The 26,166-nt window shown below is 43.0% G+C and overlaps 1 protein-coding gene across 4 annotated transcripts; it reads right to left on the bottom strand.

Annotated features, from left to right (window-relative positions):
* Positions 1 to 2,200: 2,200 nt before the first annotated feature.
* Positions 2,201 to 26,166, bottom strand: BICDL2 (BICD family like cargo adaptor 2). Of its 4 annotated transcripts, XM_007432219.3 has the most exons (11): positions 26,062 to 26,166; positions 25,246 to 25,365; positions 17,810 to 18,025; positions 14,962 to 15,078; positions 11,859 to 12,005; positions 11,436 to 11,615; positions 10,369 to 10,533; positions 10,150 to 10,280; positions 6,180 to 6,300; positions 4,952 to 5,135; positions 2,201 to 3,981 (listed from the first exon to the last, which is right to left on the bottom strand). In XM_007432219.3, exons 2-10 carry the CDS (start codon positions 25,324 to 25,326, stop codon positions 4,962 to 4,964), a joined length of 1,332 nt encoding a protein of 443 aa, XP_007432281.2. In that variant the 5' UTR covers positions 25,327 to 25,365; positions 26,062 to 26,166; the 3' UTR covers positions 2,201 to 3,981; positions 4,952 to 4,961. The 4 variants fall into 4 exon arrangements, with proteins under 4 accessions (XP_007432281.2, XP_025024972.2, XP_007432279.1 ...); XM_025169204.2 differs by lacking the exon at positions 26,062 to 26,166 and having other exon boundaries at positions 25,246 to 25,482; XM_007432217.4 differs by lacking the exons at positions 25,246 to 25,365; positions 26,062 to 26,166 and adding an exon at positions 22,162 to 22,784.

The following is a 26,166-nucleotide window of genomic DNA, read 5'->3' as shown; positions in this document are numbered from 1 at the left end:
GTGGTGCAAGTGCAGCAGGGCCGGGGTGGCTGCTGCCGGGTGGGGGAAGATGCACAGGTGGCCACCATGGGCAGAAGGATTCCTGCAGGCACCATAGGTGGGCTCCTCGGGGGAAAAAGCCGCTGGAGTGCAAGTGACGTACCAGAGCGACTTGCAACCTTCCGTGCCAGCTTCCCCACTGACTGCCATGTGACCGTGGGGGCACTGGGACAGCCAGATCTTTGAGGACCAGTCATAAGTATCACTCATTCAGTGCCATCATAACTTCAAACGGTCGCTGAACGAGTGGTTGTTAACTGAGGACTACCTGTACTCAAAAGTTTGAATGACTACTGTTGTGAACAGTCCAAAATAAAGTAAAATTTAAAAAGATACTCAAAAAGCCAGACAATATTTGATTTTAAGGCTATGCCTGGTGGATGGAGGACATGAAGACAAAAAGGAGGACCATCCTTTCTCTCTCTGCCAGGGAGCAGCTGCTGAGAACTCCAACTCAAGCAGAGTGATCTGTTAAGCCAGTGTTGTCCAAACCTGGCCACTTTAAGATGAGTGGACTTCAACTCCCAGAATTCCCCAGCCAGCATGGCTGGCTAGGGAATTCTGGGAGTTGAAGTCCACTCATCTTAAAGTGGCCAAGTTTGGACAACACTGGCTTAAGCCATTTCAAGGCAGCGGATGTAAGCCGCCTTCTAAATCCTCCTCTTTCGAAGCGTGAGATTGGAGTAATTCAGGTAAAGTGGGAGCACTACCTAAACTCACCTCAGGCTATGCTCATTTTGCCCGTGCAAGTGTGCATGTTCAGTTGCTGTACCGCAAGGTTTGAAAACCTCTGTTGCTATAAACGTTATTAAAAATTCATTTATTGTTTTGGGGGCTGTGCTACCACTAAGTTGGAGAACCACTGCCTTGGATCAGTACAGCAACGGCTGATTTATCCTACACATCTTTAGTGAGGCAGTAATGGGGACGAGCCCAGAATTGAATTGAGTTGAATTGATTAAACTTGGAATATTGCAGGCAGCTCCCACTGGAACCTTCCTCTGAAGGAATGCAGACAATTTTTTATCCCCGTTCAAAATGATCAGACAGAAAGGAGGATTGTTTCTCCTTGAATTGATGCAGAATGCTATGTTGTGACTTGCTGAATCATAGTTTATCAACTAATCCACAATCAGCGGGATTCACACAACATACTAAGCCAAAACCAAAGATACTCACATTACACCTTTAGCAGGTTGTGTGAATCATGCCTTTCTGAAATGGAGTCTATTTACTTTTAACTACTGGGCCGTCTAAATCTTGTTTCATATCTTCATATTTATAAAGCACAGAAGGACGTCTCCAGAGCGCAGAAAATGAAGAAGACATTCTCTCCTTTCCTCTTATACTCTGGTGTACAGATTTGAGGCTTGCAAGACCTCCAAAGTATTTTTACTACGCTTCTGAGATTTAGTAACACATCTGTTGCAGAACGTAGAGTTAGGAAGGATTCGGAATCCTTACATTGGTCTCGTGCACTGTACTGAATGGATTTCATCGTTCTTCAGACCCACAGTTCTTCAGAAGCATCTCTGATCATACATTTCCAGATTTTTTTTCACTTCAACCGAATCATTTTTGAATGGGGAGGGGTCATTTCATTGCTCCAGATATGAAGGAGTCAGAAATTTTTGCCAACCCATTGCCAATCTCTGAGAAGCCTCTCTCCTAATATAATCTTTCCTGCCTTGCCAATATTATAACTTGCTCAATAGGCCAAATTTTTTCCTTTTATCTTCCATTTCCCCTTTTTGGTTCCTTCAAGTGACACCATGAGCATACACCTTCCTATTCAACTGCTTATTTTATTTATATTTACCTTTATTTATCTTTAAAGTAATTTTAAAACCAATATTGGACATTTAGAGATCTCCCAGATGTGGAAACGTTTCATGAGTGATCCCATTTCATTGCCAAATGGATAGGGATGGGGTCTTTCACACACATATTCACACAAACACTCTGTGTTTGAAGGAATCATAAGGAAATGTGGGGCCCTAGTTCCCATTTTTATTTTTCTCTGAGATTAATTTGAATAATTACACTAAAAGCTATGGAATGCTAAAACTATGCCATGCAACCCCCCTCCCCCAAAGGTGCAGTAAAGGTGGAGAAAGTGATATATTATCCTTTCATCTTACAAAGAATTTTGAGGTTATTTGGGGAGGTTGAGAACTGTGAGATAAAGGATGGTCAAAAGGATATACGGCTTTGCACGTCCTTCAGGAGGCAACTGGACTAGATACAGCATGGATCCATAGTAAATAACAATGAAGTCACTGTAGCATAAGCAGAGTTTTATTGTCTGCTTGTAAGTTCTGCTCTGAGATGCCTGAGTATTATTAGATTCCTTCCCCACTTGATCTCTTGGAGAACCCAGTTTCACAGCGTCCCCTGCTCTGTGCAGCGAGGCCCTGTTTTCCACCCAAGGAATGCGCTTTCCAGCAGAAGTGTCAAAGAGGTGAGAAAGGTAAGCTCCATACTTTAATAAACATTATTAAATCTGTATTAACAAATGTACAACAAAAATACTCTATAACAATATAGAATTTCTTCTTAGTAGATAAATAAATCTCTGTTTGGATCTGCCCTGTCAGCTTTGATATTTAAACTGGATATATATTCCTCTGTATGTTAAATAGCTGAGAAATTACATGTGCAAAATAGAGTTTTTGGGGGGTTTTTTTGCTTATTTGCATGCAACCAGAAGAGAAAGGGAAAGAGCATCACTGCCCCCTGCTGGTGTTCCTGCAACATAACCATGACCGAAGCTCATTTGCAGAAATGCATGCAGATTTTTTTAGAAACCACAAATACATATACTTAAAAACAAAAAAAAGCTATGAAGAAAACCTAGGTCAGCCTCCTCCAATCTGGTGCTCTCCTGATGAGTAGGGGCTACGACAACGTTTCTCAACCTTGGTAACTTTAAGATATGTGGACTACAACTCCCAGAATTCCCCAGCCAGCATTCTGGCTGAGGAATTCTGGGAGTTGAAGTCCATGCATTTTAAAGTTGTCAAGGCTGAGAAACACTGGGCCACAGCATTCAGAATTCCCAGAAAACATGGCAATGTTGCCTAGGAATTTTGGGATTTGCAGTCCCAACACAGCAGGAGGCTGCCACATTGGGAGAGATTGATCTTGTTGAAGAGGACGCCCTAATGCATTGCAGAGTATAATACTGGTGCCTTTTGAAGGGAGATTTTTATGCCCATGCTGCTGTGCACTCTTTCAGGTGGAAACCACAAAACAGTTGCCTTCTGCCTCCTTGGATTTTAAGAACCTGGCCCAGATTCTCTTATTTTCTATTCTGCATCCTACTGAAATATCAAAACCTTAGATACATTCCTTGGTCTTCCTTTTTTAAGGCAAGAAGAGCAGCTCAAAAATCAAGCCAGGCTTAAAAAGTTAATCCAGTGCTTCCAAGAAAACAGATGTGTCTACATAGCTACCAGCAGCTGAGCTCAGCTCAAGGGAATTTTTATCTTTTTTTTTTTTTACTGTGAAGAGTAAAATAGGTGACGAATAGTTTGCTGTAGGGTGTCCACAGGGTGTGTGTCAAAAATTCAAGATGGCGGTCACCTGACTGAAACTGCCATCTTGACTTTTTTCATTTCTCCCTCCATGGACGTTCCTGCTTTGCCAGCATTTGTTCCCAATTTCAAAGAGGTGAGCATTAATCTGCTTCCTCTTGCAAGGGAGGGACCTGACATTAATCTGCCCCTTCCCACCAGTCTTGATTCTACGAAGAAGTGGAGGATCAGAAGCCAGGTTTCTAGGCCCGTTCCATCAAAAGCCAGGCACTGGGCCCTGTGGATGTCTCGACGCTACAGGCTTGCAGTCCTAGAATAATCCACTTAGCTGAATCATGCCTCCGACTATCCAGTAGAGGGTCACCTTAGAACTTGGTGCACAGATTGGCCAACTGCTGTTGGAAGCCTAGATGCATTTTAAAAGAAAGACCAAAGTCAAGGTTAGTGCTTTACAACCCACTGTAACTACTGAAAGGGAATTGCATTTAATCACATCACTTGAGTTGGCTCAATCAATTGGCCAATTGATACCATCCACTTGATTTGACCTAGTTTCAGATTGGAACACTCTACCTAGCTCCTGTGGTCACTTCTTGGATTGCCTTCAACTGGCGTAGGCAGCCTGCTGCCTTCCAGATATTTGGATCATCCCAGCTGGGAATTATTGGTCTGAATATCTGAAAAGCACCTGACTGTCCTTGTTAAAGGACAGCAGTTTATGGGCTGGATGACTCCAGGGCTTGGAATCTCCAACTGTTCCAAGCGGAAACATGACTGAAATTCATGTAACACCAAGTGAAGCCACACTGAAGCTTTGATTGAACTGGGGCCCCCAAACCTGCTTTGAGAACTCAGGTGACCAGATCTTTCTAACCAGGAAAGGCAAGAAATTTGCATGTTGCCAGCATTGAAGGCACTCATATATTAAAGAAGGACTATGGATGCTCTACTATGGAAGTATGGATGGCCAACCATACTCCCAGGGAGTTCCTGTCTCTTTTCCAATGTTACTCCCCTGTGGTCTTTGTCTATGTCTATCTTATGGGTGCTTGAAAAGGAATTCTGAGCCATAATTGACACGGATTCCTTTACAAATGTATCCTAGGGATGGGCTCAGCCAAACATGACATTGGGGGCAGGACCAGCAGCACCACCCCACTTTTTCCAGCATCTATGTGAGTGGAATGCAGAATAAGAGAACACATTCTTTGGCCTAGATTGGTTAACAGTTGCTTAAAAGGCTCTTGAACCCATTTCAGCCCTTGTCCCTAAAGCTGTCTCCCACAGGTGCCTCTACTGCTCTCTTATCGTCCAGTTTGGCCTTCGCATTCCCTCCGCCCACTTTCCTGCCTTCAGCCATATTAGAAGTTCCACACCTTCAACAATTCAGCTTTTCCGGAAGAGTGAGAAGAAGCCTGTGCCGCTGCGAATGCTGGCACCGCCCCGAAATAATTCAGGACCCTTGCCTTGTGTTGGTGTCTTTGGTGGTGGCGTAAGGCGATGGCGTTCTTCCTGCTGTTTCTGGAGAAGTTGCTGGTGAATAATGTACTGAATATCATCCTGCGTGCCACAAAGAAAAAGGGAATATTCTGATCAACATGAAGTAGAATTCAGAAATCCTCTCTTGAGCGTCTCTGGAGCAATATCAGAAATGCTGCCTCACTCCATTTTCATTTTAAAGGGTTCATGAATCTTACCCACCCTGTTGCATTGCTGCCTACAGTATTTTGAATGATAGTCACAGTCTTGCTCCTGGAGACTCCTATTTGTAACGTATATTTTGCCCAAAATGCTCAAAGCAAAGACAGAAAGATTACTGTGATTCTGCTTTGGCTTTGTGGAAATGAGATGTCATAATCTGGCCCCAACAATACAGTTACATCATTTTGAAAGCGATGTTTCCCTTTCTCATACAATCAGGCACCTACTTGCAACCCAGAGCCCAATCAACAACGTTGATATGTTTGTTCAATGTTTGCTCTGGTGGTGGCCCAGCTTCAAACCATCCAAATGCCTCCATTAGTTTCATGTATCATAAACTTGACACAAAAATGGAAAAGATATTTCAGCTCAGCACTGATTTGTTCCTCTCTGTGATTTCTAAACTTCTAAACTCCTTTCCTTCTACCCTCCCCCAGTTTTCTCCTCCTCCTCCTCCTCCTCCTCCTCCTCCTCCTCCTTTTTCTGCATTCACTGCTAACATCCTAGCATCCCCCTTCCTATATCTCATTTGTTTTCAACTACTCTTCAGTAAATGTTGCATTTGCTTCTCTGCAAGCTCCCCTCTTCATATCCCATCGCTGGGCCTTTTCCCCTTTAGGGCCCTGTTTGGAAAGGGAACAGATTCATACAGTAAACCTGGAACCAGCTGTGAATGTAGGAAAAGAATAAAAATTCCCACACTTGATTCAGCTATGTCACCAAATGCATCTGGAAATAACTAAATGTTAAAGGAGCCAAAGCTGTATCTGAGTGACATTTTAAAAACAGAGCATCAGGTCTGTTAAAATTCCTGGCACATGGTTCACAGCTTGCAAACGGGCAAAGGCTCTTGGTTAAATCTCAGGAAATGTTTCCTGATTGTTCTGATGTTTGCTTACTCACTTGCCAGGCTTCTAGTTCCTGGGAAAGTGCCATCTTCTGGCGAATGACACGCAGTAGCTGTTGGCTCAACGAATCTCGCTCCAGGGAGATTTTTGCCAATTCCAATTCCATTTCCCCTTTCCTAGTAGGAAAAAAGAGAGAAACAATAAGCTGGCAGTAGAAGTAGTAGCAGAAGTGGTAATGATTATTTATTTATTTATTTTATTTTATTTATCGTATTGATATGATATGATATGATATAGTATAATGTATAATAATATATTATAATAATAATAACACAACACCCCAGACTTAACAAAAGTCTGAATAGTGGACACTGCAATACCTGGAGACAGCAGAACAGAAGAGAAAGAACCAGAGAAAATCACAAAATATAAAGACCTGAAAATAGAAGTAGGATGACTGTAGCAAAAGAAAGCAAAGATAGTACCAATAGTCATAGGTGCCTTAGGTGCAATCCCAAAACATCTGGAGCACCACTTGAACATCATTGGCATTGACAAAATCACCATCAGTCAATTGCGAAAGGCATCTTTACTTGGAACACCTTATATCCTGCGACGATACCTTTAACACCATCAAACAACATCTGCCTATCCCAGGTCCTTGGGAAGGACTCGATAGGTAGACAAAAGTGCCAAATCCAGTCTAAACATCTGACTGACTGTGCAACAATAATAATGATGATGATGATGATGATGATGATGATGATGATGATGATGATGATGATGATGTGTTTTGGAGACAGTTATCCCATAATCTGAACTTTGGTGTTGGAGAAGCCTCCTGAGAATACCGTGGACATCCAAGAAAACAAACAAATGGATCATCAAACAAATCAACTCAGAGTTCTCACTCAAGGCACAAATGAGTAGGCTCAAATTGTCCTACTTTGGACACATTATATAAAGACCCAACTCTCTGGAGAAGGCTCTAATGCTGGGAAAGGTGAAAGGAAAGAGAAGAAAAGGACCACCAGTAGCAAGAGGACCACTCAGTTACAGTGGCAATGGGTACACCGTTGGAAGACCAGGTCAAGGGCAGATCATCATAGAGAAAAATCTATGAGATTACTGAGTCAACAACAACTTGATGGCACTAAATCAATCAACTAATCAATATCCCATAATGTTATGGTATAGTTTTACATGCAGTTTCCATCCTAACATGAAGACCTCTAATTCTATGGTTTAAAAGCATAGTACTAAACCATACTGTAGTTTGTTTGGTTCTAATTCCAACACTGTGTTTTGCAAACTCTGAGTTAAGCTTAGCATGAATGCAAAGCTTGCCATAGCAACTGTAGCTTATTCAACCAATCATAGTGAAGGAAATCATCACATAGCATGATGTGTGATCTCAACGATCAGAAGCTCATAAGTAATGACAGGCAGAAAAACTAATTGGAAACTCATAATTAATGAGGAATTAATTGCTTTATAGCTATAATGAAACACAGAGTGTGTTCTTGGAATCACTTAAAAAAAAAGATTTAAAAAACAGCACCACAAAACATTTAAAACAGGAATATAGCATAATGAAGAGCAAAGGACAAGAAAACTACCCACGGACATCTATTTTTAAGCAATATAGTTTAAGATTATATAGACATAAATTTGTAATAATAAGGAGAGCACCCACTTTCAGTATTTTTTTCCAAAAAATTGCATAGTTGGAAGTAATTTATTAGGATGAAAGACCCCCTTGGGTTGAGCTCAACTTTTTGGCAACAGCACAGAAACGGTTTGCTATGACATTTGACCAAGATCTTTTTAAAATTCCTGTCTAGCCAATGATGTTGGGATTTCCTAGAAATCTAGTCTCATCCAGATACTAAATCCAACCTTTCTTCGGTTTTTTTCCAAGACTATCCAAGGCAATGTTAGTGCTACCTTAAAGGAATATTACTTGGTGAATGTAACTAAATCATGGCAAGCACATTCAGGAAATTAATTAATTCCTTAATTAATGAATTCTTCAAGACTTTTTGCAATTGTGTTAATTTTTCAGGCAATGAAAATAGCCAGTTTGGTCTAGTGGTGAAGGCTCCAGGCTAGAAATCAGGAGACTGAGTTCTAGTCCCACCTTAGGCACGAAAGCCGGCTGGGTGACTTTGGGCCAGTCCCTCTCTCTCAGCCCAGCTCACCTCCCAGGGTGGTTGTTGTGGGGAAAATAGGAGGAGGAAAGAGTATTAGGTATGTTTGCCACCTTGAGTTATTTATAAAAATAATAAAGGTGGGTAAAAAAAATCTAAACAAATATTCTCCCCTTGGATAATTACTGAAGTAATTCATCTAAACCCTGAAGTAAGTCATCTAAACCAGTGTTTCTCAACCTTAGGAACTCTAAGACGTATGGACTTCAATTCCCAGAATTCCCCAGCCAGCATGGCTGGCTGGGGAATTGTGGGAGTTGAAGTCTACATATCTTAGAGTTGTCAAGTTTGAGAAACACTGATCTCAATGACCAATGGCGCTTCCCAGAGTCCTCTCTGCCACACAGGGATTCCAGGGCAGAAAAGCAGGGGCTCCTTTGCAGAGATCTCAAAATCCCCCCAAAAGGCTTTTTCTGGAGCGAGGCCATTTAGTTCAAATCTTTACCAAAGGGCAATGCCCCCAGCTATCAGTCTCTTATGATAACTTTATTTATTTTTTTAACAATATATATAAACTTCCCCAATCCACACACACTCTGTGTGACATACGCTAGTTCAATGTACAGTTAAAAAAAGGGCAATTAAAATAATAAAACCACCCATAATCATGACAATTACTCAAACAAAACTAAACAAAAAGTCATTGCCATAGTACCAAATTAACATGCTTCCTAAATTCAAGCACCTTTGGGGTCACTAACACTTCTAGGGGGTAAGATGTTCCATAAAGTGGGGGCCACCCCCAAGAAGACCTATCATCTGCCCCACGAACCTGACAAACTGGAGAAGATGGGAAAAGTAGGTTTGTTTGCAGGCTACTGTGATACCTAGCAGTTGAAATAATCTGTAATATAGAGAATTATCATCTTTTTTGTTACTTCTGTTCATTTCCACCTTCCTGAGTAGAGGCAACCATTATTTTGTGACGTCATCAATTGTGATATTGAATTCTGGAGAGTTGGCAGTTGCTATAGTACTTGCTAAATGTATCCTAGGCGGATTCTCTTTCGATTGTGATATAACCTGGCGCTGTGCTGTAAAAAGCTTTTTAGGTAACGCCCAGGATCCAGAGGTCTGCTGGTACCAATGCAGTGACTTCACATCTGATGTTACTGTGCATTGATGAGGCAACTCCCTTAAAGGTGTGGTTTTAACGTTATTAATTAACCCCCTAGCAATAAACATTACAGTTGCTCAAACAAGCAACATTTTGAGGGAGTATCGTGAAGTCAGCAAGTTTGTTCAGGTTGAATAACTTTGATAAGCAGAGAGGGGGCAGGATTTGGCTGAAATTGGAAAGATTCAAGGCTGATGCTTCAAGATTTCCTCCAAGGTTCCCTGTCTCATCTCCATCCTGCCCACATCCTTTACACCCCTGAGATAATGTGAAATCATCATAAATAAGGAAATGCCGTGGTGGAGATGATGACTTTGACTATTTTTTGTTGCAGCTGCAGAAAAGTACAAATTAATTCAACAAATTCCAGCATTCGTTTTCACATAATCATGGAGTCCTAGCTGGGATGGAAAGCAGTATCTCTGTCCCATAACAGCTCGTGTCTTGGAAGATGGAGGTCCCATTTAATCTGCCTCTAACCCAGTTTTCCCCAATCCGAGACCCTCCAAATTTGGTGAGACTGCAAATGGCTGCCTGGAAATTTTGGAACTTGCCCTCCCAAGATATCAAGGCAGGTTGGTCCAACTCCTTTGACAGGCAACTAGCCCAGCACCCATCTTGGTATCAGGAGCAAAGGGATTACATCACTTAGTAACGCATATGGGATTTGCAAAGCATATATTTCAGAGTAAGCTCACTTGATTATGGCCTCATCCCGGTCTGCTATGGCTAACTTCAAGGCCTTGTCCCGATTGCTTTCTTGGTACAGCCGCCTCTGGTTCTCTATCTCGGACTTCAGACCGCTCAGCTCCACGTATTGCAAGGTAACCTGGGAATGGAAAACAGCCATGAAGAATGTGATCCACCACAGTCCAAGATGTCACCCTCCAATAAGGAAGAAGTAAAGCTCATGTTACCTGGTCCTGGAGTTTCACAATCTCCATTTCTTTTTGTCCCAGTAGGTCTTGCTGCTGATAACTCAAGGCTGAAACTGTTTTGGTGTATTCAGATACGTTCTCCTCCAATCTCTGAGAGGTCTTCTTTGGAGCGGGACCGGCCTTGCTGGTGCCATTGATTATCGACTAAAGCAGATAAACAGATGTCCCCCAAGGAGTGAGAAAGCTTGTTGCTAAAAAGGAGGTGGCTTTGGGGTGGACCACAGCTACACTATCTTCATGGGAATCTCTCCATGGGGATTTCCTGTGTTGCATTAAGATATTATCCATTTTTCCTTGGACCAAATTGCAATTTTGTACACAGTTTCTTAGGAATAAGCCTAACTGGGCCCAGCAGAACCTATCATCATACTATGCTTCTAATATCATTCTTTTCAGAGGCTTTTTGATAAAAACAGAAGAAATGCTACTTTCACAGCCCAATAGCTCCCCACAAACAATTGTTCATTTATTTCTTTTTTTGTACAGCCAAACAAGGGCGTTCAACATATATTAAACATCTGGCAGGTGTGGAGGCAATTTATTTCCTTCGTGTGTCTGTCTGTGTGCAGAGTATGAATGAGAGGATTTGTATTATCCAGGGGTTGTGGCAGCTCTGCAACCAGACACTGTCTAAGTCCCAGTTTTGGACTTTCTTCTTGGTCAAGTGGTGAGAACTGACTTGCTCATGTGTTCCTTGCCTGTTCTCACTGTTTCAAGTCCCACAGAAGGGAAGAGATACAAAGGTCATCACATTGGGTTGTGAGGCATTGGGGCTGGAAACAGAGTGAAAATTGTGCTGTGAGGAAGTTCCTTACAATTAGTACCAGCTAGGTAAGAAGATCACTTGCTTCAGATGTCCCAAATCAATATGTTTTGAATACACCCAAAGTGTGAGAAAGATTGGTAATGAATCAGATATGTGTAATATTCTGCACTCAACCCTCAAATTAGCATACAGATTACAGTCTTCTTTTGACACTGAAAATTTCCTTGGTGACACTAAAAAGTGAACCTGAGGTCCTACCAGCTGTATCCTTCTACCTTACCTTTGTCTGTCCAGGGGCTCCTGGGGCATCATCTAAACTGCTTTCAATCTCAGATTGGATGGAGGTGACTGAGGTATCCAAGTCGTGCAGACGAATCTCTTCCTTCAAATCCTTGACCTGATGCTGGAGGCGCCGATTGGCAGTCCGGAGTTCCTCAGCTTCCACTTCTACCTGTTGAAACTTGGGATGGGAGGAGAAGCAGGAAGTAGAGTGGTTAAAAATAATTTGTGGGGAAGAGTTGTTCCTTGAGATGCAATTGCTGTCAATGAATTCTTCTTTCTAATTCTTTGAATAACCACCCATGTGTGACTCATTTTTCCATCAATGATTTCATCTCTCCTTCTATTTTGGCCCTTCAGTTTCAATCCTAACCATTGTTCCCCTGCAACTTAGTATTTATGTGCAAGTAGAAACATAACATACCCGCAGCTGTTTTTCACAGTTCTCTTTGCGGAGAAGAAAGAGGTTATCATGTAACGTGTCCACCAATGCTTGGATGGATTCATTCTCCTCCCGAAGCTGACGGATCTGTTTCTCCATATCTTGCTTCCGCTCTTGTAGCAGACGATTCTGGAAAGGAACATGTGAGAAATGTGCATAACAAGAAAGTAGGAAACACTTCAAAGATCAGCTCCATATCACCATTCCCTACTCAGTCAATGCAATGTCTCGTATCCAGTTCTGGTTTGGGACAAATAGAATATTTTTCTTCCAAACCAGAAAATCTGAAATAACACTGCATTCCTATCTCTGTTAAAATAAAATAAAGATATTAGATAACAGGTAACACCGAAAGTGTGGTTGCCAACTCATTGATAGGGTCAGTCTGTATTATGGGGACACTGAGGTTATTTCCCCACTACTGAGTTAAAGAGCTGTCCACACATCCCATCTTTGAATTAGCAGAAGACGACACCAACAGTCAATACCTCCAAGGCAGTGTTTTTCAACGTTGGCAACTTTAAGATGTGTGGACTTCAACTCTCAGAATTCCTTAACTAGTACCTGGGGAATTCTGGGAGTTGAAGTCAACCAGCTAATACTACTCTTAGTGCCAGTACCGCTAAGTTGATTTAAGGCTGTCTCCTTCTCAGACTGCACGCAATGTGAAGACAATCTCATGGAGAAGTGTCTGAAAAAACTATCTCCAATAATTTCTGCCCACCAGGAAGATCAGACAGAGTTGGGGTGCTCCTGGTCCCTTCAATTAAACAATGTCATCTCTCAGGGCCTAGGAAGCATACCTTTTCTGTCACAACACCTGCCCTTTGGAATAGCATCCCTCCAGAGATCTGTACAGCTTCCACCCTGCAATTGTTTGGCAAGTTTTTGAAAACCAGGGCTTGCTCCCAGACCTAGGAGTAGGGTGGTTGTTGAGCCTTGGTTAGGTTTTGTTTTGTTTTCTGGGGTGTTGGGTTGTTTCTTTCCAGACATACATATCTTTTTTCTTTCATTTTATTGCTTCTTACTTTTGACATGTAAGCCGCCCAGAGTTGTTTAGGAGTTGGGCAGCGTCTAAATCCAATAAAGTAAAATAAGTAAATAAAATTTAAAAGATATTGTTCTGGTAAGGTGTTAAGTGGGGAAACACCCTGAGTTCTGACATGTGATTCTGGAGCATGATGTGCAACTCAATGACAGCCTATGACTTGGGGAATTCTGGAAGCCACACCTTTCTTTCCCCCATGTCCAGCTGGATTAAATTTCAGCAGGGAAATGTTGATTGCAAGGAAGGGAAAAGGTAGGGAAAAGGTTTCCCTACCTTTCTGAGATCCCTACCTCAAATCACAGTTTCTTGGTTGTCATTAGAAGATGCAACCAATAGTTCCTCATTCTCTTTTAGCTATCTTAGTTAAGATTGCTGCTTCCCCTTTGCTACTGACATTATGAAAACAGTGAACCTCCAGAATAGGACTTCTGAGAAAGGAGAAGGATTGGGTCTAGGCATGTCTGAGAGGGTGTTGCATATAGTAGCACCAACCAAGTGCCAGATGGGAGCCTCAGAACTGAAAAAATTGGCCATGCATGGAGGGATGGGGGACCTGAAGCCCTCCAGATGTTGCTGAACTACAGCATCTGCTGGGTTTGCTGAGAGTTTAATTCATCTAAAGGGCAACAGATTGTCCATCTGTAATGGGAGAGAGCACCAACTGAAGAACATGCTCCATCTTTCCCTTCACGCAATGTTGTTAGTACAATGTGTCAAAATGGCTTCTATTCATCAACCAGCACCCTTTCCTTGACACAACCAACACTACTGCTTCACCTGTAATGTTTGGGAACTGGGGTATCATCTCGTGATTATATATTCTACTGTATTGATCATTCTCGGTGGCTTCAGGGAAAGTGGGGTTGTATGAAGGTACCAGCGTAGCTTCCCAGAATGCTCCAGGGTGATGCTCGAGGGCCCTCCTGGAAATGTATTTTTTTTTTCTTCCTAGCATTTTTCCTGCAGGTGCAGGGTCCACTTTTTTCAGATCAACTGAATGTTGATCCATTTGGTTGTGACAGGAATTGACTGACCGGCTTGTTGCACGAGCCTGATGTTGTGGACTGAGAGAGAGTGACTGACCCAAAGTCACCCAGCTGGCTTTCATGCCTAAGGTGGGACTAGAACTCACAGTCTCCTGGTTTCTAGCCTGGGGCCTTAACCACTAGACCAAATTGGCTCTCTCCTCTAGGAAATGTAAATGGAGACTTCAAGTTGCCCAGCATTTCCTGAGTCCTGGAAAAGAGAGGCTGAGAGTAGATGCTAATGATCAACCATATTGGAAACTCAAGGAACTCAAAGATTGATGGTTGTCTCTAGAGATGAAGACTTTCACAGTGATGATCAGAGTCTATTGGTGAAGTTCAGATAGGACAGACAGACAGACAGGCTATTGGATGTTAGTCCCAATTAAGAGTTTGGAGACATGGCTTCTTAGTTTTAGGAATAGGACACGAAAGCATGAAAGCCAGCTGGGTGACTTTGGGCCAGTCACTCTCTCTCAGCCCAGCTCACCTCACAGGGTTGTTGTTGTGGAGAAAATAGGAGGAAGAAGTATTATGTATGTTTACTGCCTTGAGTTACTTATAAAAATTATAAAGGCAGGATAAAAAAATCTAAAAAAATGTATGAAGGGGAAAGAAGATGGAAAGAAGACCAACTTGAGCATAGGCAAACCGTGTCTTTCCTTTAGCTCTGGGCAACCCCAGCTGTGCAACTAGGACGTGGGTTTGAGAAGAGAGGGGAGACTGTTTAGGGTACTAGATTGGGGCTGCAGAATTCCAAATGGCCACTAGATGGCAGCAAAAAGACAGAAAATACCAAGTCTGTGCTGCCATCAGGTGGTTGTCAGTATTTTTGTAGCCCAGACCTAGTAACTCTAATTCATCAGCTACCAGTTTACTCTGTGCTAAATCAACCGTTTTCAGATTAAACAATAGCACCTCCTAGAGGGGTGGAGAAGAAAGGGTTACAATCTCTTCCCCTGCCTGGCACCTGGCCTGGAGAAGGACATTAATCAGCAGTCTTTTTTCTTACCTCAGCTTGCAGACTTTGCATCCGGGCAGCATGCTCAGTGTTGCAAAGGGTCAGGGTCCGATGTTCTGCACGTAATACAGTCAATTCTTCCTGTAGTCGTTGCTCCAAGTGAGTGACCTATTGTAGGTGGTGGGGTAGACAGCTTTAGTTAGGTTTTGAGAATAGAGAGAGGGCAGCCCTTAAACCTGTTTTCAATGCTAATGTTGGCCCTGGATTGTGCAAAATGTATTTGGCCTCTGAATACAACCAAAGATTCAGGTTCATGCAAGAACTATGTGAATTACATGCAGGTAGTCCTCGACTCATAACCACAGTTGGGACCAGAACTTCCATTGCTAACCATGCAATCCTTAAATGAGTTGTGCTCGATTTTACGATCTTTTTTTGCCATGGCCATTAAGTGAATCACTGTGGTCGTTAAGCGAATCCAGCTTCCCCCATTGACTTTGCTTGTAAGAAGCCCCCTGGAAAGGTCACAAATGGCAGTCATGTGACCCCAGGATGCTGCAACCATTGTAAATACATGCCGGTTGCCAAGTGCCCAAATTTTGATCCCATGACTGCAGGGACACTGCAACAGTCATAAGTGTGAGGAGCAGTCATAAGTCACTTTTTTCAGTGCTGTTGTAACTTCAGACAGTCGTTAAACGAATGTCATAAGTCAAGGACTAGCTGTACAGTTATCCAAGGGAAGAATGTGCCATTGGCATATATAAAGAATGCCTTTCCTTAACAATTGAATTAGTACATGAACATCTGCAACTGAAAGACAAGGCTTCAAGGGGAAATTGTTTCTGGAGAGAAGTCATACTTGATTCCCTTTTATTAGCATGTGCTGAGCCAAGAGACATGGTTTGAACTTTGCCCTAAGGCAGTGCTGTCCAAACTTGGCCACTTGAAGATGAGTGGACTTCAACTCCCAGAATTCCCCAGCCAGCATGGCTGGCTGGGGAATTCTGGGAGTTGAAGTCCACACATCTTCAAGTGGCCAAGTTTGGACAACACTGAGGTAAGGCTTTATAACTCCCAGATCTGTATGCTTCACATCAGTGTTTCTCAACCTCGGCAACTTTAAGACGTGTGGACTTCAACTCCCAGAATTCCCCAGCCAGCATGGCTGGCTGGGGAATTCTGGGAATTGAAGTCCACACGTCTTAAAGTTGCCAAGGTTGAGAAACACTGCTTTACATTATCTTAATTTCCCAAATATAAGAACAGATGGTAGGCTTGAATGTTAAAAGGAAAATAAAGAAAATGTGCACAAATGTATTTTAACTTTTAACAACTTTTTAGATAGTTCATTAGCCTTATTGGACACCAACAGTGGCATATATTTGGCACATATTAGTAAGAGAGAGACAGAACTATTAGGTTTCAGTAATACTTTGGCTGTGTGCCAACAGAACAACGAAACCACCCATTTTACAAAGAAAAAACAAAAACACCTTTAGATCCCATTAACAGATTTCAGAAAATTAAAGCCACAAAAGGAATCAGGCCAGTGACTTTTCATTCTTAAATCTGTTCTCTCATTTATGGCATCTCTCCATTGCACTTTTGCAAGACATAGAGTACCTTAGAACACTGATCTCATTTATTTGACTTTCTTATCATCTACTTGTGGTTAGATTCCTACGTTGCTGGAAACCTGCCAGTCTGGTTGGTGCTGTTGTGGGAACAATACAATGTGACTCAAATGTGTTTTTTGTTCTAGCCTGGCACACTCCATTCACCGAGCTGTTACTGTACTGGGGGTGAACTTGTCTTTGCGTCGAAAAAGGAAGGCACCATTTCAAACCAGTCTCATATCACCTACCTCCCCTGTGGGGAACCGAGGGCTCTTCAAATGTGGGTGGACAGCCACTTTCATCATTCCCACCACTAGCTTTATTGCTTGAGGTTGATGGGAGCAGGAGGCTTGGTATGCTTTCTATTGGTGGTATAGGTGAGGATGATGGAGATTGTAGTTCAACACTTGGAAGGCACCTGATTGGGGAAGGCTTCTCCCCTTCTCTCTCCATGCCCCTACCCACCCAATATACCAGCGAAGGATATTGGTGAATTTAGCATTTTTAAAGGGGATGGGATTCAGTGAAGGTCTATGAATTCAGCAAGACGAGAGACCACTCTGATTTCTTTTAAGATTTACAGTGGCTTAGACTGATATACATTTCTAAAATTTCAGTGGTTTGAATTCCCCATCTCTTGTACATTTCTGCAACCAACAGATCAGACAAGGTGTGTGGGATTTTAAACAATAGTGCCCCATTCAGCAATCTCTCACTTGCCTTCTAAACTTGTAGAATCCCCTCCAGGCTACCCAATGCACCCTTTTTAACATGAACAATTGAACTAAAAACAACTCCAGCTTCTAATCCAGATCACTCATATCCTGCACTGCTGGGTTCTTGGTTGCTTTAGCTAGGTAATGAAACGTCTGCAGGAAAACAACCAAGCCCAGAGAACATCAAGAACTCACCAGTTCACACCTGAGCTTCATATATTCTCATCTGCTGGATATGACTTTGTGCTAAAATATATTACAGTATAGGCCTTTGACCTAGAAACCAAGCTTCCTCTTTTTTTAACAAGAACATTGAGAACCAAGCTTACTAGATTGCAGCCATAAATTTGATCTTTTGCCCCTTTACCGTCATGGGCACTGAATTGGCAGCAGACGCAGCATTTCATTGATCTGCTGCATGAATAAAACGGGTATAGCGCTTCCTTGCTATATCTGTTGATTGACCTAATCACTCTGGTCAATCAAATATACCAGTAGGCCTCCTTCTTAGCCCTTCTCCTTCCCAATGTGATGGACAAAACCCTAGTCAAAGTCCCATCTCACCTGACTGAGCTGCTCCACCAGACGTTGGTTCTGCTCTGAAAGGTCCAAGACCGCCTGGGAGCTCTCTCGACTGGTGTCCTGCTGTTCCAGACGCTGCTGCCCCAGCTGGGTTCGGGCAGCCACCAAGTCAGCCTCCAGCTCTGCTGCCCGGGTCTCAAATTCTGCCCGGCCTGATTCAAGGTGTCGCCGGAGTTCATGTTTCTCTTGTTCAAGATGCTACAAGAGGCACAACAAGAGGTGTGAGGGCCAGGGAGGGGAGACTCAAGGCCAGTGAAGATCTGGAACGTGAGCTGGGATCCAGAGCATCCTGACTTTAAATCACACTTTCTACTAAGCATTCAAGTTTCTGATATTGATCTATCTCATAGGATGGTTTTAAGGAAGAATAAGAAGGCTGTTGGATATCGTGCCATAATTACATAAACAAAATGTCTACAAGCACACAGTACAGTTGGTTAGCTTTTCAGGATATTCAGATATAACTCATGAATGGTTTTTTTGACTGGAAACAGACATCTTTTCAGGATGTAGGTAATTTTTAATTAGGAGCAGAAGCTATTAGACACTTCTTCAGCCAAATGGGCTGTTGTGGTATTAGACCGCAGTACAGGGATAAAGGACTCTGCTAGCCTGGCTGTCTATTAAATGTGCTGCATCTCTCTGAGTGGTCCCAATCTCCAGGACTCCAGGCTGGATTCTTTCAGAGCTCTATCCTGGAAGCTTCCCTAGAACCTCTCATTTCCCTGTAAAATCTGACTTCTTAAAGATCTGCTGCCTTCACTGTGAAGACCCACATTCAAAATTACACACCAAAATACTGGAAGGGTAGTCCATCATATCTGGAGGACACCAGTTGGTGGACACCCTACAGTCAGCAGAGTTAGGTTGTAAAACAGGACGCCACAAGCTCCAGGTTCTACTCTTGAATGCAAAAGTTGGTTGGTCAAAATATCCATTCTTTTTTTCAGAGGCTGCATCTCACTGAACTCCAGAGACAGAGCCATCCTGTTATTAGGGAAAGTCAGACAGACAGCCCCAGTGACAGAAGGGTCTAAGGACATACAACAAAAGGTAGAATGACTTGTGGCATCTGCCGTACCTTATGCCCCCCTAAACCAGCCAGATACCTTGGCTGTGATGGTGGATATCACTTGGAAATAAGTTTCAATTGCCAATCCATCCAGTTTCTGCGGGTAGAACAGAGGCCCTGCCTCATTATTCTTTCCATGTGGATGGACATGTAGCATTAACTTGATCTTTGACTCTGCAGCAAAATCCCACCAGGCAAGGCAAGGATCTATTATTGAGAGACCGAATGTCCACAGGGCAGCCCAAGTGATTTGGGTAGAGAGGGGATCCCTCTTGTTCTCACAGTTCACACTCTTGGTCCCTTCCCTACCTTAGGCACTGTTGGAAGGGGCTTTTCAGGGATTACATGATACATGAGGTGTCTGCAACCATTTTCCTCTAAGGACCCCTCCAGAGCCCTGCCTAATGGTAGGGCCAGCCCCTATAGCAAGTCAGTCCTATTCAAGAATTTCTTAGCAGGAATTTCCACAGCAAAGCACAATAAGGTACAGCAAGCCCCATCCAGCACAACCCCCTGCTTTATGTGCCCGCATCATGATGCCAGGGTGGGTCAGGGCTTGCATACTGTCTTTACTGCACATGTTCAGACAGCACAAAAGCACAACTTGTTCCTTGCTTGCCAGCAAAAAACAGACCAGCCAGGCTAGCTGCCTTGTTTTCTGCCAGCAATCACCAATTAGTGGCTGAGAGTAAGCCAACTGCAGCCTGCCGCTACTGCCAACCTGGTATTCTGTTTTGTTTTGTTGTTTGTTTTATTTGCTGGCAAGGAGAAATTAAAGTGTATTTTTCCATTTTTCCTTCCTCTGCTTGGATTTGTGTTTTCAATTCCAATTCCAAAACTTTTCCAGAAATCAAGTTTTCACATCCACTGATTTCACAAGCTATACTATGGACACGCATATCATTCCTAAGGAAGAAGCTGTCAACTTCCCCTGCAGCAGTGCGCCCAATAAAAAATGCAAATAAATGCAGAGGGAAAAGTATTTAAGGGGATCTTATTCCATTTAGACACACCTGGAGGCAGAATGGGAAGGCAGATCCCATAACAGGATCACGCTAAATAACAGTCAAGCAGGCCTGGGACAGCAAAAAAGCATTGCTTTTCAAGAGTGTCGTAATGCTGTAGTTGCCATGGCTGAGTTTGCCCTCAAAAAGAGCCACAGCCCTTTGCAGGAATATCTGGGTGCCGCCATTAGTGGGTGAGGTCCTTTGGAAACAGAGTGATTCATGCTAGGTGCTTTCTCACTTCTGTTCCTGCTTGGTTTCATTTGGACACTGTTATGTTCTTCTTTCCCTCTCAGATAATTATATCCACCCTGGTAGCAGACTCACGCTGGTTCTGCAATGCCTTCCTCTGGGCCAAACCAGTTCTTCCAGTTGCCATGGGTAGCATGCCCAGAGGTTGCCTAGCTGGTCCCTGTTCCACCTGAGGTTAAGGCCTTGGCGGGGGGAGTTATTTGAGAAGGGGAAAGGATGAGAGACTAAGATGGCCAAAAGAAAAGAGGACTGAGTTTCTCTGCAGGAAAGAGAAGGGAATGGACTGAAAAATAGCCTACTTGGCTTCTCTGAAAAACACAGATGGTTCCACCAAATGCCAGTGTTGCTTCACATGCTAAGGAAGAACTCTTGTGTTAGGACGAACACTGTCTATACAGCATGTTTATGTGGCAGGAACAGCTTCAACAATACCAACCTGGCAACCATCCAGATCTGCTGGACTGCAAGGCCTAGGTTGGCTGGGGAATTGTCAGAGTGGAAACCCCATATATCTGGAAGACATAGATCTACTCATTGTCCACCCTGATCCTCACTGGGGATAGGCACAATGTCTTAGGCACATGGTCAACTGAAGCAACGGGTAATTTCCATATCCCCTCCCAAATATTAAGCCTTTTTTCCCATGTTGGTGATGTGCAGCCTGTGGGATTACAATTTAACATCCACCTAGTACGTTCCTGTTAAGTCATATATTGAAGCCAATTGGGAATGTTTTTTGATTTGCAATTCTGAGCCAACCCAGCGCTTATAGAGGCAACTAAATGAGCTTCTGCCAGAGAGAGCTCCTGACTGTCCTCCGCGTTTTGTGGCATGGAAAACCAGCAGGATGAAGCTGTGTCAATCATGATCTGGTGACAAGGCAAGGGCAGCTTCCAGAAGCAGGGCTGGCCAGGCCATTCCAGTAACCCCAGTAAATAATTCAGGAAGACAATCTCACGATCCTGTCTACAGCAGTGCATTATGCTGGGAGGGAATATATGGGGTTTTGGAGTTCACCTCTCACAGCCTCTCTTCCTTCTCACCATCCCCTCTTCGCTCTCCTGAACACACTGAGGAGTTAGATGCAGCTGTTTCACACACCTGCACACTCTATTATTTTGTTCAGAATTCCACCATCTTTTTGCTAAATGTGACAAGTTCATGATTATCAGTATCTTGTGGGAGGCCACTGTATAACTATTTACTTTCAGAGAAAGAGTTAGGCAAATCAACCACCGTTGGGCCTGCACACACAGGGGTTGGGCAGCTAATAAATTCAAATAAATAAATTCAGATTAAACTATGGAACAGAAGAGAAAAGCAAAGCATGGAGCAGTTTTCAAAATGATAAACTTTAGAATTGGGTTATTACTCCGTGCTGAATAAAAATAGGTGTAAACCCACGGGGGCAAATGGGGATGCTGGCATACAGCTGTGCTCAGAACGGAGGGCATGGAAATAAAGCAGAAGAAGAGCCACGAGTGCCACTACAGATGTCAAATTGCTACCTCTACTACGAGAAAACCCATGGAAGAAAAAGACGATGGAACATCCCTACTTTGAAGACTGTCGTTATGCAACCAAGGTCTTTTTCAACTAAATGTATCATCTCCATCATGGGAAAAAATAGAAGAGATGAACAAGGAATAAAATATGACCTGATGTTTGAAGGCTGCTGTGGTGTAGATGCCCAGCGAAATCACAGCGATGAACTCTGGACAATAAGGATTAACAAGGATATTGGCAGGGTAAAGGGTTCAACGATGTGATTGCAACAAGGGGAGGGGTAGGATTCTGAATCCAGAACAAGAGAATGGGATATACAGCACAACACATAGAAAACCCCATCTTCAGGACTTTTCTTTTCATAGCAACCTAGCAAATACACTGGACAGAGAGACCATGATGGCCCCAGTGCCCCCCAGCAAGTTTTGCAGCTGACAAAAGAATCTCGGCTCCACATCAGGCCTTCTCCTCCGCTCCCTACTCTCCACCACCCGCCTCACCTCTTTGACCTCCATATGTTCCTTCACCAGTTCATCATAGCGTCGTTCCAGTTCCTCATTACGCTCCAGGAGCATCTTTCCCAGTTCTGCTGCCAGCAACAGGTCCTGTTCTTTCCTCTGCAGCAGCACCCCCAGATCCGTGTCTTCGGGATCCCCATCCCCAGCGGCAGCGGCATCCCCCACAAAGGGTTGCTGGCACTCACCCCCAAAAGGATAGTACTCATCCCCCAGAGCTGGTGGGGGAGTCAGAGGGAAAGGGCTGCGAAGGGCCTCTTCCTCCGGGCACCTGGAGGAAGCCATTGTGGTTGCCATGGAGTCTCTAGGGTAGAATAGGAAGGCCTGTTCCTCAGACTGGTTAGACTGGGGAGATGTTGCTTGTCTCACTGGTTTCAGGTGGGTTCAAAAGGACGGAGAAAGAGCTGGCAGGCAGAATCTGGCTTCTCCTATTTCCCCATGGAAGAAGATGTCTTCAGGAAAAGAAAGTCACAGGTGAGCTGGACCATCCAGGGATCCAGGGGAGATACTAAACTCTTGAGGTCCACCAAAAGCTCCATGGGAGAACAGCCAGCCTGTTCCTTTCTTTCTGGTCAGGTTTCGCTGTTTATTTCCCGATCCCAGCCTCCACCCTCCCAGGTGACAGGTGAGGTTTGACGCTGTTTGCTCCACCTTTCTAGTTCACAACCTCACCGGTTGCTACTGTTCCCTCCTCTCCTGGGAAATTTCTAACAACTCAGTTCTTCCACTGCCTTGCTATATCACAAAAGGCAACCAAATCCTATGGCTTAAAGGCAGGAGGGGGGGAAACATCTGCTCAAGCCTGTTTTCTAAATGCTCAACCTTTTTCTATCTCAAACCACATTTTTCGGTCTTGGATTATTGGGTTATGTAGCCTGGAACTATTTCCCATCACAAACAGTTCTTTGATCCTTTAAATGGGAGACGCCAGGCGAGCAGGGCCATCCAGGTAGAGGTGAAATTTAAACTCTGGAGGTCCAGTGAAAGCACCCGAAGGGAAAAGCCGGTTTAGGCTGGATTTTCTACTTCTTTTCCTCCCGGTTGGTTTTCTTTCGCTGCTTATTTCCTGTTTCCTACCTTTGTGGGAAAGGTTACATAAGACTTTCAAGCACCTTTCGTAATTTCCTTTTGCAGATTGGAAACCAGAAATGAATGAAATCAGTTGGTTATGGACATCAGTACTTTCACAGCAGAGCGGAGATTTATTACTCTTATCCCTTTAACCAATAGGTTACTATGATTCTCAAATATAATCAACCTCCCTGTTTTATGACAGGATTAGTAATCCCAATTTCAACTCTTCCCATCCTTAAATCCATGTGGACTGTATGAGGAATACGACAGGTTAAAAAATACCCCAAACCAAACTAAAGCAACAAACCATACAGAAATTCTGGGAAATGTACATACAAATACGCATATCTACATGGATAAACACAAGCATGAACAAAACTTTATTGTTTCTCATCTAAAGGTTACAGCAAAGAAGAGATAACATAGATGATAAAACAACCTGGATTATCACATAAAAATGGCATTTATAATGCTCATTTTTTGGCAGATCGCTGTGAAGATAAAGCAAAACCTGCTACTATTATCAAAATCATCTGTAAAAAGCCAGAAATTAATGTTTTTACAGTTTGGTCCAATTAACTTTTTGCCCAGATTTAAAAACATTGAATGAATGTCAGAAAACAAGGGAGAGACCTTCCCCACGTGGACAGAATCTGGAGTTATATGATGTTCTCCTAAAACAATATTCTAAAATTGCTGTTGACATGGGTTACCTGATCCTTAATCAAGTTACAGCACGTCTAAGAGTATACAGTATTTGGAAATATGCTTTAAATAAAATTCACATTCAGACCAGTTTTTCACCACAACAGGAACAACTCTGTTATTTGTAATGATACTTAAGTCATTTGCTTATATACAGTACCCAAGATCAAATGTGTTTAAAAGAAAGACCTCAAGGAAGAAAAAAGCTCTAAGGGAAAGCTGTCATACAGAATTTGGTGAACTAGATTTTGAAATCAAAATTGACATTTAACAATTAACTGGCCTAGTTCCCATTTGTTCTAAAAGGTGAAGTCTGGCAAATCCGGGACCAAGATTTGAGTGAATAATTCTATAATCTAATTCTGGTAGTAGATCTAACGGAGACAGTACCAGTTCATCAATATATAAAAATGCAGTAGCTGTGGAGTTGGGTGTCCTAAGTATTGAGCTCAGCAATTTATTCCAAAAATATTTTAGGCCTGAAGAAGATTTTAGGGCCCCAGTGTCTGCACTGCAGGAAAAACATGCAATAAGTTTTTATTTCAGTAGGTGTGAAATTGGCTGAATTGGATGTCCACCTCCTGAATACAACATTTCAGTATTTTGTCTGTTAGCTAACTTTCAATTTCAAAGGTTGGTAATGGCCAGCCCTACTACCAGATCAAAGGAAAGGTAAACCAATATATCAACAGAAGACAACCTGTTTTACTGGGGAGTGCCACTCCTTGTCTTAGATTTCAACCCCTTTTGTCCAAATTAATAACTTTGATTTTCCTATAATTGCTGGCTAATTAGTTTTCTAAAGCTAAAGCTAACTGGAGGCTACAAAGCCCAATCCGGAAATGAGAAATAAAGATCAAGCCGTCAGCAAAAAAATGGACAGGATAAATTTCCCTCCCATCGTTTTGCTGGAAAAAAGAATCTGCTTCTATCTATCTATCTATCTATCTATCTATCTATCTATCTATCTATCTATCTATCTATCTATCTATCTATCAAATTTCTCATCCGCCCATCTCCCCCCAATGGCAATATTACTAACAAAGGAGCCGAGCCAGAACACGGTCTTGTTTAAAACCTCAGGAACTTGGGGTGTAATCCTGCAGTTGACCTGCAGAGAATATTTAAACTCTTCTGCAAATATTTCAAGAGTAATAGAAGAGGACTATCCATACTTGTACCTATTTTTGCCCATGGGCTGTGTAACCCCATTCTGGGGTGGGAGGATGGGCTGGAGGTCTCCACTCCTCTCTCCCCAGATCCTTTTTCACATGCTGCTCCCCTCCTTACCTGAGATAGAAGCTTGGTAGTTTTCACTGCCACCCCCAGTCTTCCAAGGGGGGCCCTCGCTTTGCATCCTGCCCCCTTCATCTCTGGTGTGGGAGGGAGAAGGGGCTCCCTTCCTGCTGTCTTTCCGGCAAATAGAAGGGTAAAAATGAAATAATGAAATACCGTAATTGCGATTGCACTGTCTCCTGGTGATATAAGATTTTTCTCTAGAGCAGTGTTGTCCAAACTTGGCCACTTTAAGATGTGTGGACTTCAACTTCCAGAATTCCCCAGCCAGCATGGCTGGCTGGGGAATTCTGGGAGTTGAAGTCCATTCATCTTAAAGTGGCCAAGTTTGGACAACACTGCTCTAGAGGTATCAACCCTCCTTCCCCCCATCCTCAAGGGAAAAAAAAAAACACTTTACTTAGAAAAGGAGAAGACACACACACACACACACACACACACACACTTTTAAACTGTAAAATCTTAAAACTGTAAACATGCAGTGTTGTCACATCTAGAACATAATGCTGCCCCGTTTATAGTAAATAGTAGCTGGCCAATTGTTTAAAAAGCGAATACATCCCAAAGACTACAAGATGGCACAATTCCTCCAAGCGTAGAGTCTTACAGAGCTCAAGGACGTTCTCCAGGGAAAAAGTATGATCTCAAGAAATGTGAAAGAAAGGGTGTGTCTTCATGCGGAATCTGATAAATTCATAATGGATCAAAGTATCTACAGTCTCTAAGCTTGTACTGTAAAGGAAGTTGGGCTTAAGCGCTCACAGACAAAAGAAATTCAAATTTAACACCACTTCTGCCTACAACCTTTACCTGTTTCTTACAGATAACCTGAATCCCTCTGCTTCTTTTCTGTGGCCTCCCCCAGCATCTGAGCTGCTGGGACGATGATACCCCCCACTTCTTTTCCCAGTTCAA

This window comes from Python bivittatus, unplaced genomic scaffold, assembly GCF_059951505.1.
Source record: "Python bivittatus isolate LINGU-HERP-01145 unplaced genomic scaffold, Pbiv_v1 ctg000440_np1212, whole genome shotgun sequence".
NCBI lineage: Eukaryota > Metazoa > Chordata > Lepidosauria > Squamata > Pythonidae > Python > Python bivittatus.
This window is presented reverse-complemented; position numbering and strand designations above follow the sequence as displayed.